Genomic DNA, 15,124 nt, shown 5'->3' on the forward strand with positions numbered 1-15,124 from the left:
CCTTGAGCCAGGGAGAAAGAGTCCCTTATTGGTCCCGGACAGGAACCTGGATCTGTCTGACTCCAACATCTGTGCTTTAATTCACTGAAAAACACATTTTAGGACTGTTTTATCTGAGACAGGGCCACTCTGCATATCTCAAAAAAGATTATTTTCCTGATTATATACCACATACCTTTGCATTTTTAAATGGCCCTAGGTTTTATCCTCATTCAATCCAACAGAAGTTCACCTCCAACAAGTAAGCTCTCCATTGGCTTGAAGGAACTGAATGTTCCTTTTGTGTAAAAACTTATCCCCAAATTAGTGAGTCTTATTCTAAATAAATAATTTATTCTATTAAATAATTTATTTATATTTATATATTAAAATATATTAAAATATTTATTAAATAAATATTTATTCTAATAAATAATTTATTAAGTAGCATATCATTTTTGGAAAAATTGCGGAGAGAAGGAATCAAAGGGAACCGAAAGGCACTGTGAGACACAACTGATAGGGAAGGGAGGTTCTCAAGAGGTTAATGTAGTTCACTGCACAAAGCAGCAACTGCAGTGGGTTTCAATTAAATCTGACGAGAGTCTACTCTTTTTCCTAATGAGAGGGCTGTAAATCCACCCTAAGATCTACAACAGGTATAACACAAATAGGCAAAGTTTATTCAAAAGCTTAAAGCTAAGGGTTCTAAATTTAAATAGTTTAAAAAATTACATGTTTGTGATTATTATCAGATATTTAATTACATAAAGACAACTGTTATTTTAAAAAAGTACCTTTAAAAGTCAGAATTCACACCTTCACGATTTTTATGAACACCCTGCATTTCTGTAAGCTACAAAGATGTCACACGGTAAAGACCTGGACATGCTACTGAGGCACTTCATTCCTAAGGAAGATTAACTAATGATTACAGGCTGAAGGTTTTTTACTTTAGCACCTGCTCACCAGAGAATGAGAAATGTGCTAACTTGTTGACATTCTCACCAAAAACAAAAGCATGATTTTTAAGTAACATGTACTCTTACCTAAGACATCTTTCTCGTGCTCAGGAACAAGCACTTTCCACTTAGACTCGTCAGGATCCGTAAAGTCGATGTTGATCAGGCGATAATTGGGAGAATGGCGATTCGTCTTGAACGTGAACACTGTCCCTTCATTGGTTACATAGTCATACTCTCCTTCAAAGTTGTCGATCAGTTTTACCCACTTCAGGATTCCTGGCAAGAGACCAAGCATTCCCGTCATCTCTCCAATGTTTACAAATGGTGTTGGCCTGGGTGTAGGGAGGGGAGGGTAGATCTTTCCTACCTATGGAACACAAGGCAGAGATGACATTTGGAGGATCTAAGGCAGGGGTGGAGAACCTGTGGCCCTCAGGTCCTTAAGTGCAGCCTTTGGACTGAGTCCAAATTTTACAGAACAAATCCTTTTATTTTTATTAAGACACTTTTGTCTTTTATATTTTTATCTTTAAAATGAATGTATTTAAAATACCAAAGAATAAAATAAGTTCAGTGAAATAATCCTCCCAGACTGACTGGCACCATTAGAACATTAGTAAGCCATAAGGGCTAAACTGATGGCTGCTATGCTCATGATTTGGTTCTAACTTCCCCGACCTGACTGGCACCACTACTGCACCAGGCAGTTTATGGGGGTCGAGTACACTAGTCTGTTATCAGCTTTTGACAAAAGTGCACTGCATTTCTGTTTGAAGTGGTATTTGTGAATACATGCACAGCTCAGTAGTATTTTTTAATTCTGTCAGTTTAACAGCCCATCATGTCAAAGAAGACCAAGAGAATGCTGAAGGAGGAAAACAGATTTTTTAATGAGGGCTGGGACTTGGAATATTTTCTTGTTTCTGCTAAAGATAAGATGACTTGCTTGCTTTGTGATACTGCAATATCAACATTAAAGAAAGTCAGTGCTCATCAGCATCATAACACTCCTAAGGACCAAAAATATTTTAAATTAGAGGGAGAGGCATGAAAGGGTGTAGTGCAGAAATTAAAAGATGAAAAGCAAAAGCAAAGAGAATTCTTTCAAGCAGCAATAAGACCTGGAAATAATGCCACTGAAGCAACTTATAAAGTAGCTTATATACTCGGGGAAAAGAGGGGAGCCATCTAGTGATGCAGAAATTGCGAAAGAATGCATCGTAAAGGTGTAGGATGCTTACACTCCAATAATGTTTCAAAGTGCAAACAACTGACTCTTTCAAGAACCATAACTGATGGGCAGCGTGAATTAGCCTTCAACTTAACAGAACAACTTCATGTACTACTTCAAAAGGAAAATATATATTATTGAATTGCTTTGGATGAATCATCTGATACTACTGACTCAGCCCAGGTGTTATACTTCATTTCAGTCATAACAGAAGATTTTCTTTGCTATGAAGAGTTACTCGCTTTGGGCACTCTGGTGAACAGAACACAGGGAATAGATATCTTCAACAACTTTCAAGATAAATGTTGTGAAGTTGGACTGAATTTGGTAGATTTACACCTTCCATGACCAGAAAACATGAAGAGTTTATTATACAGATTAAAAAAAAGTGTTAAAAAATCCAGATACTCTCATTTCACACTGCATCAGCAAAATCTCTGTGCCTAAAGCTACTATTTTAAGTGACACTTTGCAACAAATTAGAAGTATTGTTAACTATATCCATGCAAATGTAATACAGCATTGTCAGTTTCATAACATGCTAAAGTTGAACCATGAGGTATTCAGTGAGGATTTGCCATATCATTCTAAAGTTCATTGGCTATCACTGGGATCGGTGTTAGCCAAAATTTTATCTCTGCAAGAACAGATAGTTAAATTTTATGAAGAACAGAATCAGCAATGTAAATTACTGAAATATTTCCATAGGAATGCAGCATTTCTGTGTGATATCATGTCAACTTGAATATTTCTTTGCAAGGTAAAACTAAGTCTATATATGCGGCAAAAAATCCAAGCATTTTGAAAAAAGCTATCTTTTTTGAAAACACTTCTTCAAAAGAAATTTTGGATGAACATTTTTCCCACTTAGCAAAGGTCACTGATGAGGATAATATATGTGAATCATTTGAAGAATACGCAGCTGTTACAGACCTATTAATTGGAGAATACAATGAAAGGCTCACTGACTTTGAGAATCATGACATCACACTCAAATTAGCATTTCAGCCTCACCTAGTTGACATCATCAAGACACCCACGGATGGAACTGATTGAGCTCTCAGTAGATGACACTTTAATGTCATTGTTTGATGCTAAGATACAAATGAAATATGGAAAAATGCAGTAGAATACCCACACCGAGGGCAACATGCCCCCAAAATGCTTTCCTGTTTTTCAACCACTTATTGCTGTGAATCTACATTCTCCTACCTAACCCAAATCAAGACACCCTTAATGTCACATTGACTGATACCCATCTAGAGGATCAACTGAAACTGTGGACCTCCATGCTGCAACCAAATATTCAAATGCTTTCCACAAAAAACCAGATACAACAAAGTCATTACAAGGTTAGTTACCTTTAAAATTAACAAACAGTTTTCATTTTTTGAAATTACTAACAACACAGTAGTTAGATTTTTACAAAATAAGGTACCTTTTTTTTTTTTTTTTTTGAGACAGAGTCTCACTTTGTTGCTCAGGCTAGAGTGCCGTGGTATCACCTAGCTCACAGCAACCTCAAACTCCTGGGCTCAAGCAATCCTCCTGCCTCAGCCTCCCTAGGTAGCTGGGACTACAGGCATGCACCACCATGCCTGGCTAATTTTTCTATATATATATATTTAGGTGTCCATATAATTTCTTTCTATTTTTGGTAGAGATGGAGTCTCGCTCTTGCTCAGGCTGGTCTTGAACTCCTGAGCTCAAACAATCTGCCCGCCTCGGCCTCCCAGAGTGCTAGGATTACAGGCGTGAGCCACTGCGCCTGGCTGAAAATAAGGTACATTTTTAAACATATCTAATTGAAGTTTCTTGAATGTGGCCTTATTTAATTATAGCTAAATTAATGCAGCCTTCCAACATGAAAAGGTTCCCTATCCCTGATCTAAAAGCACAAAAAAGAAGCAAAGACTAGTTGTGGGTGAATAATAAGGTTTATAAAAAATGCTAATTAAAACCTGAAAAACCTGACAAGGAGGTGACAACGAAGGACCTCTCCTCCTAGCCATCTCATAGAATCTGGTAAATCCTCTTCCACCAGATCCAGTCTCAAATCTGTGCACTCTCTCCACCTCTCCTGTTATTACACCACTCCAACGTCTTCTCCCTCCTGGTCTACAGCGGTGGCTCTCAACCAGGGATATTTCGCCCCCGGGGGACATCTGGAAACCTAGGGAGACATTTTTGGTTGTTACAACTTGAGGGTGGGGCTGTTACTGGCACCTACTGGGTAGAGGCCAGAGATGCTGCTCCACACGCCACAATGCACAGGACAACCCCACAACAAAGCCGCAGCCAGCTCAAGAGCTCAACAGTGCCAAGTTTGAGAAACCTTGGTCGACAACACTGGCTTTCCCACTGCCACTCTTGATTTTCTTGGTATAGCAGTCACCACAATGTCTTAATATCCTCAACTGGTCCGTGTTAGTGCTCTTAGGGACATTCAATGACTTCTTCATTACACTTTGAATAAAATCCAAAATCCTCCTCAATTTCTCCATGGTCTTGCATGCTGTGGTCCTTTCCCAGCTGGCCAATGTCCGGTATCTCCAACTGTTGCCTCACCTCCTGCCTTCTAGTGCCACTGGCTTTGTCAGAGTCCTTAAAATGAGCTTCCAGGCCTTGTCACAGGCGTTTTCCTCTACCTGGCCCACTCTCAAATACCTAGCCACTTACAGTCAGCACTCAGTTCATTTCTTCATGGCACTTTTCTCAAGATAAAATTATGCATTTATTTTCTTGTTTATTATTTGTCTTTTTTATTCACTATTGCATACTCAGCACCAAAACAGAGTGACAGGTGACTTCAAAGGTAAAAAATAAAATAAAATTTGGATTGAATGAAAGAAGAGACACTTTTTAGTCCTTCAGTCCTATTAACTAGTCTGGAGATGGTCATCACTAAAAAAAATCTTAAACATGTTCACTATCATCATCATTTAAATTTTCTCCTAAATGCTGCTTTTAATATTTAAAAAAATAATCCCTTAAGCCCACTAGAAAGACATCTGCTTTGCAATGCATCTGACACAGATGTTCAGAGAACATCTCAGAAGTTTTATAAACAAAAATGTTCTATGACTTCTAAACTACTAAAAGGCAATGCCAGATCTTAGCTATTCTCCAGTTATCTACTTTTAATTTCACAGTGAAATTGCTACATTAATTTTGGATAGTTCATTTATATTCCTTGAATCTTTCAAGGCAATTTTACATTCATTATCTCATTCATTTGCATATCTTATCTTTATATAATCTGTTATTGAATTAAGATTATCAGGGAATATAAATTCCACCACAGAAAGAGAGTTTGTGGTCAGATATGTTTGGATTAAGACCCCAGCTCTAACACTACTTAGTTGGGTGACCGTGAGCAATCTTTTCAATCCCTACTAAACCACATTTTCTCAACTGTAAACTAGAAATAATAAGGAAATGTGAAAATTATAAAAGTAACTACTAGTATCTACTGCACAATGAAAACTCAACAAATATTATTTAAAAATAAGTGACTGAGATTAAGACTAGTAATAAGGTAAGCAGTTAAAAATATCAGTTAGAAAATGTGGGGGAATCTCATTCACAATAGAAGCAAAATTAATAAAATACTTAGGAATGCATTTAACATGAAATGTGGAGTCTATATGAAGACACCTATAAAATTTGTCTAAGGAAACATAAAAATAAAAAAAGAAATAAACTTGAATAGCTGGTAACACACAACATGTCCCTACATGGGAAGACTCAGTACTTCAAAGGTGTAAATAATCCCAGAGGAAATCTATAGATTTAACACAATTCCAATCAAAATCCAAATGAGACTTTTGGGAACTATGACATCATTCTAAAATTCATCTTGAAGAATAAACACATAAGGACAGTCAATATATTTTTGGTAATAGCATAATGAGTGCACTATGATGCTGTAAACAAGTCCCCTTTCCCCCAAGGCAATTACCATTTTGACTTTTATGCTAATCTCCTTCTTGCTTTCCTTTGTACTTTTTCTGCCTTCATATGAATCTATAACATTAGGCTAGTTTTGTCTCATTTTTGGACTTTATACATAATGAAATCATATAACACACATTCTTTTGCATCTGACTTTCATGACATTATGCTTGTGAGACTGTTCCTCCTTTGGTTATTGTTATTGACTTTTGGCTAAATCCTATTGCGCTCAAAGAACATACACTGTATGATTTCAATCCTTTTAAATTTGTGGAGAAAAGCCTTGTGACCTAAATTTTAAAAATGTTCTATAAATGTTCCTGTATGTAACTAAAAATAATGTATATTCTATAGTTGTTGGTACAATATGCTAAATATGCCTATTAGGTCATTTGTTAACCACATAGTTTAAATTTTCTGTATATTTACCTATTTCTTTTGGCCATCTGGTCTATCAAGTCAAAGAAAAGGCTGAAGAAATGTTCCTCTGTGATTGTGGATTTGTGTATTGTTACTTGTATTTCTATTAATTGTTGCTCCCAATATATTGAAATTATGTTGTTAGATATATACAATTATCATTTCTAAGTAGAACTGAACCTTTTATGAAGTATTATCTAGTAATGCGTTTTGCTTTAAAGCCTACTCTCATATTAAAATAGCTGCATCTTTTGCATGGTAGTATGTTAGACCAGTTATCATCCACTTTCTCATTAGTTCTATGATACCTTCAAATAGACATTTTTCCCTCCAGCTTTTCTAGCTGTCTTCTAGGGAATGGTTTGTTCCAATCTCTAGTTTATCATTTTTGGAAGGAGTTTACTCTTCTCCATGTCTATGAACTGACATACTTCTCTACCTCTTGGTGGGCTGTATTCTTGGTAGTTCCTTTACATTTACATTCTAGTCTACTAATTCTCTCTTCAGCTGTGTCTAATCTCCTCTTTAAACAAATAACTGCACTTTTTTTCTTTTTTTTTTTTTTTGAGACAGGGTCTTGCGTTGCTGCCTGGGCTAGAGTGCAGTGGCATCATCATAGCTTGCTGCACGCATAAACTCCTGGGCTCAAGCAATTCTCCTGCCTCAGCCTCCCAAGTAATAGAGACTACAGGCACGTGCCACTGCTAAGTTTTCTATTTTTTATTTCTAGTTCTACTTAGTCCTTTTTCAAATCTGTCTGGTCATTCTTTTCAGTATCTTATTTCTTCCTTAAGTTCCAGTTTCTCATTTATTTTTTTAAAGCAGCATCATAATGACTTTATTTTTAAGTGTTTTAACATACTTATTCTTTATTAAAGAATCTGATAATTTCACTCTGGTGTTTCTGTTGGCTCTATTTCTCATGCTGGTGAATGTCTTCATCTGATTTATGATATTTGACTGTGAACTGCTGATTTTCCTTGAAACATTATCTGTGGGAATTCTTGGAGGCCTGGGATGAAGTGGCATTCTTCCAGAGAAGATCTGTATTTGCTTCTGCTTGCCTCTTGGGATGCAACCAGCCTGAGAGCACTTTAAATTACATTCCTGGCATGCGAGGATTTTGGACCTCACAGGTATAACTGAGTCAACCTACACTCATGTGAAGGTCAGTCTTCCTTATCTTTTAGGAGAATTCACATCCTGCCTTACCCAACCCCTCACTAGTGCCAAGGCAAAGACAGGCAGGTTTCCATACTGTGTACTCCTCACCCTCAGTCCCACCACTGGCAGGTCTGTCTATCAATCACCCTTACATTGATGATCTCTCTCATTAGAATCCCATTTATGGAGAACTACAGGCTTTATCTCTTGTCCTCCTTACCCCAGAAGAAACATTCAGCGACAATCCAGCTCACCTTCCAGGATGCTGCTTTCATTTTGTCTCTAGTCTTTACGGTTTCCCTTCTTTTGTGTCAACTTAGCAATGTATCTGGAAAGATGCTTTGTAAATATTATACAACATTTCAATTGTTTCAATTGGGAGGTTATTCAAAGTATGTAAACTGCCCAACTCCCAGAAACAGAAGTCCTTACGGTTAATTTTCATAAAAGGTTAAATTCTACTTGCAATTATGTTTTTTCCAGTGACAAACTGCTAACCTCAAAAGACTCCTCAGCAGGTGATCCACTCAAAGGTAACTCCATCTTAGTTTATATAAAACAAGGCTTAAAAAAAATTCCCATTCTTTAACAGAAAAGCAATTTAAGTAAAATAATTAGCTGGCAATACAAAATTTGAAGGTAACAAGAAATGTACATTTGCTTATAATAAGAATGATGAAACAATTTTCTAGACCATGACATTTGTAGGCACAAAAATCTTAATTCAGTGAAATGTCAGATTCCTTAAATGTTCCCCTAACAAAAAGCATTTCCTGATGTGAAACCTTTATTTCACAAGGTAACCATCTTGTGGTTTCTGCCTGAAAAGGTCTTGCAGCCAGTGGTATTTGTCATGACCCCTGCCCAGCCAAAGTCACTAAAGTATCCACCAAAGACAAAACACAATCGAAATTTCCTTCAGTACTGCTGTGTAAGCAGGTAAGCCTGAAGATGTGGCACATTTATTTAAATTATCAAGCTCCAGTGAACAACAAAACAACAAAAAAGTTTGTGTTCATTATCTACTACCAAATTCTGAAGCATTAACCTTAGCCATAAATAAATACAAACCTAAGCTCATTCAAAATGGGGTATATGTGGCCAGATTTACAAAAATTCAGCTATAAAATCTGAAAAACAGCCCAAAGCACAGGCCCTCACAGGGCAGGATGTTTTAAAAGAGAGCTCATGAAATCCTTTTGCTCTCCTGAAACCTTGCTCCTCAAGGCTTTGGTAGAGAAATAAATCAAAAGAAGAGGTATTTCAGTTGAACAATGGGGCTCATTCATTTCTGCAACTCACAAGTTAGAACACTGTTGATTTAAATGGAAAATAGGAAAATTACTTTTAAAAAAGAGACAGGACTGAGCTCTTTAACCATTTCACTTTTTGGCCACCTTCTCTGAGGTTCTTTTGTCTGTAAGTGGCATTATGCATTCTGAAGCCAACAGAATTCAATTCCTGAAACTCTCCACACTAGAAAGTTAAAATTACTTTTTATAAACCTTCTTGGTGGGTACTGATTCATTTAGAGTGAAGATTAGCTTCAAATAATTCATTTCATGCTTTTTCTAAAGCAAAGTCACACTTTCATTACTTTCTTTGAAAAATATGATATTAACATTTCATAAAAAATGTTGTACAAGCTATCTAATAAAAGGAACTCAGGTGCTTTTATACTTTATAAAACCCCTAAGGGCTTGACATATCATAAAGATAACAAATACAAGGTGTGGTCAGGCTCCGAGGCTGAGGGGCAAAGGCTGCTATTCTCTCTGGCCTGAATGACTTCCTCTGTCTCACTCTGCCACATGATGTTGGTTAGAACACAAGCCTGGGAATTAAACTGACCTGGATCCAAATCTTTAAACAGCATTAGGAAAGCTATTTGGCCACACCAACCTCAGTTTCCTGGGGATAATAATTTATTGAGAAGAATGAATGAATTACCTACATTCATAGTTCAGAACCTGGCACACAGGAAATGCTACATAAACAATACTTACTATTAATATTATTCCAACTAATCCCAGCATTCTTCAAGTGACAAAATAAACTGATCATGGCCTCTGAATAGTACGATTTGCTAACAGTGAATGTTTAAAATCTAATTTCCTTCTCTCATGGCACACAGCCATTTTCCAAGAAAAAGTCCTTATAATCACTGGTTTTAAAATTAGTATAAATTCTAATTTTATCACTGGTATTTTGTCTTTTATGTCAAATTTCATATTTTGCTTCTTATTTCTACACTGTTTTTTGATGTCCTAATTCTTTTTGGCTTTTTTGCATTCCCACTCTGACACTCATAACATTTTCTACCAATTCCCTGTCTTCTCACTGACTCCCTCCTCCTCCGCTGTTAGTCTGGCTTTTAGCACTCAGATGACTTTGCTAAGTTTTAGATAACTTGTCTGCTTAAAGCTTCTCCAGTGTTTATCTCCCCTTTTCCACTCTACCCCCAAAAGAGGCCCAGCGCAACCAGGCATGAACAACAGAGCCAACACTGTCTCTGCTACCTAAAAACAAGAGACGCATTAGCCAGAGATGGCAAAATGAACAATTTACGTGTCTAACAAATACCAAAATTCCTTTTATGGTTGTGTGTTAGTATGCAGCATAGATTAATTTCTTTTGCAGGAAAAAGCCAATTTTTAGTGGCCTGAAAGCATTAAAATAAAGACATGGTAAGCACAAAATGAAAAAACAGAGAGGCAAGTTAGTGAAAGCCTGGGCAAGGTTCAGCGTAAGCTGACATTTCTTTACAAAAATCAGTATGTCATAGCACCATCCATCTTTCCTCCCAACACCCTTCATAAATGCTGGGATACGAGCAAAAACCATTCACCATTCCAGGACTGTTTTAAAGATGCCCACATAGAAGAAGGGTGTTGATTTACTAACAGCAAGGATTTCAGATTTATTTATAGTTTTTTACCCCTGACAATTGCTTCTTAAGGATTAGATTTAAAAATTTCTGATGTGATTTTAAATGTATTCAAAACAGGGACAAATGGTCAGCTCCTTTTTTGCTGCTAATTATCCTATAAAGCAGGCAATAAGGTATCTGACTTTTTGAAAGAAACAAAGACGACAGGGAACAAAGAAAGAAAATAGAAAGGAGAGAGAGGGAGTCTGAGCACTTCGTCACAGCACCTGACACCCGCTGGAACCGGGCGCTGCCAGTCTCCATGTCTACCATCCGGGGGGTGGGGAGCACGGGAAGAGCAGGGACCACCAGGTGCCGTGACCTCAATTACCCAACACAATGCCTGGCACACAGGGGGGCACTGATACACGTCTACTTCATGACTAAATATCAGACGTACATACTCCTACATTTTAGACTGAATCTCACATACAATTGTTTATAATGTAAAGACAACAAAAGTCACCAAATTTAAATTTTAAAGAAGTTATTAGTATCATTCAGATTTCTAATTCAACTATTTAGAAACATAGCCCTAAGTTAAATATATTTTTAAGGTACAAATTCACTTAAGTTTTCATATAAATTTTTAAAGGTTCACATATTTGAGATAAAAAGAGACAGCTTTGAGTCCTGATATTTAAACATAATGCAGAAAATATGTAAAAATTTATTCTAAATTTGCCTAAGTATATGAAGCAACTTTATATATATTTAAAATAGGATTTCTTATAGCAAACGTAGGAAACAAAGTGTGTGTGTGTGTGTGTGTATATATACATATATGTATATATATATACATATATGTATACATACACACACTTCAAAAGAAATAGTCTTGATTAGGAAAGTATAGAAAATATAACTAAGAAAATCCAGAAAACTTATTTGCTTGTAAGGTTCAAAATGATTAATTTCAACTAATATGCAGGCATGAATCACATTAAAAATCACAGGAGAAAAGACTCAGCTGTCTTTTCTGTTGCAGAACTAATGAAATGTCATGCTAGCCTGATGTCCTTAATAATACCTTGATGCTGCTTCACTTCTGGTTTTAAACACGCAACAAAGTTAAGAGAAACAGAAATCTTCTGCTTATATAATATACAGGACTGAAAAAATACGATCTGTAGCCCATCATCCTTAGAGTTTAATAAAGAATAAAAATTTAATTAAAAATTTAGGCGGCCACAGGGGTAAATATTCAACATGACTGAAAGTAAAGTAAGAGTTACAGAGAGAGGATGCTTATCAAGCAGGGTCATCTTAGCACAAGGAACCCTGAAGGGACCAGTGACATCGCTGGAGACAAGCGGATGCACACCTACTATGAGTCCAACAGGGCTATTCTAGGGGCTGGGGACTCCACAGGGAACAAGTCAGGTAAGGTCCCTGATCTCAGGCCGCCCACAGATCTCCACACAAAGTGCTTTTGTACGGAGAGAAAAGGAAAACAGAAGGGGCGACTGTAGCAAGACAGTATCCACCAAAATCACAAGGAAGCCTGGTAACCTCCGTGGCAAAAATCTCTCTTCTCCCAAAGCAAGAAGATAGTGACTCCACACGTTTCTCTGGTAGCCAGCGGAGAAAACAGTGCGATACTCTTTGCAGAAGACCCGCTTAGCTGTTTTGAAGAGTTGAAAAATTACATAAACGTCTAACGCCCAGATGATGGGCCTAATGCCATCTCCACGCAGTTATGACTGAGGTGAGTCATGGGAATGACCTGTCAGAAAAGGTACGGACAAGCAGCAACCACCAGCCTCAACTAGTTACTGGGGAAAGGATGTGATCTACAGTTTGTAACAAACATATTCATATTATTCTTAAGCAAAAATATTGCAAATATAAATGGCGGAAATGAAGTTCTCCAAAGAGAGGCAAAGGCTAACAGGAAAGGGATTGCCCTTACAAGGCAGAGGGCAGGAAGACAGCCAGCCAGCGAGAGACCAGAAATTCAAATTTACACGACAAAATGAATCCAGTTTCACAGAGATCTCATTTAACTCTCAACATTCTAAGATTTTTTTCCATCCTGTATTTATGCAGTTCTGTTCTCCCTATGTGCTGTCTTTTTCTATTAATACGATATTAAATTGCCAGGGGCCACTTTTTTGTGTGCTTCTCATTTCCAAATGCACACAGGCAGAAGGTTTTCTTGGGAGACAAAGATGACAGAAATGTGACACAAGAGCCACCTAAGTGAAATTACTTAGTTCTCAAGAAAGGCAATTTCGTGATGTTCTAATATATACAAAATTAATTTATATGAAAAATGCTGATAATTTCCTTTGCTTTTAGGGGAAAAAGGATTAAAATCATAGCTGAAAGGCTTTAAGGTTATCAAAAGAGGTATAGATTTTAATAATGTAAAATTAGAGGTTTTATAACACTGGATTTAGTTTTCAGTCACCAGTTATTCGGGCTGAAGTCATCTAACATTTAAGTTAACTAGTGCATTTAGCATTTAAGTTAAATGTTAATTATTCTTCTAATTTAAAAATAACAAAAATGGGGGTGCAGGTAAAGGAGTCGCACAAAAAGATTCTGGGAGGTAGTCACAGTCACCAACTGGGTATACAAACCCTGAATTTTCAATTACCAACCTGCAGAACTACACATTATCCCTCACAGTCTCCCACTAGAAGCACATCTATTTATGTTTCCTTTGATGAAAAGACTCTTTTGACTATGAATCTGGTTTTGCAGAAAACAAGTTAATTCAAAAATCTGTATTTAGAGAAGCTCTGAAATGAAGAGAGTTTTTTTTTTTTTTCCAGGGTGTCCTCAATCTAGTTTTCTAAGCTACCTAAAACTAAAGTATGGTGATTCTACATATTCCCCTTTTAGTCAAGAAACAAAGAAAAAAAGAAAGAAGGAATACTAGAGAAGCCACTGTATGCTAGGAACTCTGCTAAGCCCTTTGCTTTGTATTTTCATTATTCCTCACAATTCCCTGTGCAGTAAATATTATTTCCCTATTTGCAGATATGGAAATATTAAGAGAGAGAGAAAAAACACTTTTCTAGGGTCACCAGTTATTTAGTGGTAGAACTAATATTTAAATTCAAATCTGATTTGAAAGGCTATGGTTATTGTCCCAATATGTCCAACTGTAATTAATAGAAACTATTTTAAAAAATTTAATGGTTACTATCTCAATCTGCTATCTCACCTTTTATAGACTAAATTTACTTAATCTCTTCAATAGTTGCACTCACATATAGTACTTGTTTCCTTAAATAGTCATAATCCTATCTGACTCACAATGACCCAGCAATCAATTGAAAAACAAACAAATAGAATTTCTCTAATCCTATCTTGCACAACTGACATTTAAACCTAAGGGTGAAAGCTGATATCCGTTTGGTCAATCCATTTGCAACTGTCAAGAGCTTTCAGAATCCCAGGACCGCCACTCAAAAGAATAACTACTCTGAAGCTTATGTTATACACAAATTTAATGCTAGCAAAGCAATAATTAGAAAAAGATGATAGGCTTAGCACTACACTTGGAACCTGGCAGCAATCACTGCAGAATGCTCTCCAAGATGATCCAGTTTATAACTATGCAGCTCAATGGCTTCAAATCCTATTTTATTATTCACCTCGAATTTTGCTTTCTTGTCCACAGGGTATGACAGACTTTTCCAAATGTCTCAATGCAGTCCAAACACTGATTAGTTTAGTAACCTTAGAATAAATGAAATCAGGTTAGTATCGTAAGACTTGTTTGCTCTGTTACCCTCCATGTGGTTTTCCATGAAGTTGCTGTGATGGTCTTTTTGCAATTAACTTGGCTAGGTAATGTCCCTAGTTAATCAATCAAATACTAATCTAGGTGTTACTGTAACAGAATTTTGTAGGTGTGATTAAAGTCCACAATCAGTTGACTTTAGATAATCCAGGTAAGCCCGACTCAATCAGTTGAAAGGTCTTAAGAGCAGAGCTGAGGCTTCCCCAGAGAAGAAATTCTACCTATGGACAGCAGTGTCAGTCTGTCTGCCCTGTCTGATCCCTGCCCTACGAATTTCAGACTTACTTAAATGGCCCCCACAGTCATGTAAGCTCATTCTTTGTAATAAATCTCTTTTTATCTCCTACTCATTCTGCTTCTTTAAGCCTCCATGGATACATTCAGAAACCATCAATACCTCACAAACATAAAATATCCAGAAATAGCTTTAATAAGAAATGTGTGAGTCCTGCATGACTCCAAGAGATATAATCTCAAATAAATTTAGGTTTCCACACAGTCCTCGCAGCTGGATTTATTTCAAATCATCAATCATGCAATAATCTTAAAATTCCTCTGGAAGACTTAGGAAAAAAGAGAACAACTTAGAAAATAATCATTGCTGACGTTTACTGAGTGCTTGCTGCATGCTGGCCTCTTCATTTAAGCTGCACAAAAACCACCCCAAGAAGCAAAGACAACTGTCTAGTAACTTAAGGAGAGATCGAGGAAGGCAGGCCAGGACC

The 15,124-nt window shown here is 36.8% G+C and overlaps 1 protein-coding gene across 2 annotated transcripts in view; it reads right to left on the minus strand.

Annotated features, from left to right (window-relative positions):
* LOC123633112 (prolyl endopeptidase) overlaps window positions 1-15,124 on the minus strand; it is a 136,632-nt gene that overhangs the window by 59,151 nt on the left and 62,357 nt on the right. For both annotated transcript variants that reach the window (XM_045544099.1, XM_045544100.1), the window contains one exon: window positions 1,029-1,220. In XM_045544099.1, coding sequence (XP_045400055.1) covers window positions 1,029-1,220 — 192 coding nt within the window. The remainder of the gene's footprint in view (window positions 1-1,028; window positions 1,221-15,124) is intronic.

The sequence above is a fragment of the Lemur catta genome, chromosome 2, assembly GCF_020740605.2.
Source record: "Lemur catta isolate mLemCat1 chromosome 2, mLemCat1.pri, whole genome shotgun sequence".
NCBI lineage: Eukaryota > Metazoa > Chordata > Mammalia > Primates > Lemuridae > Lemur > Lemur catta.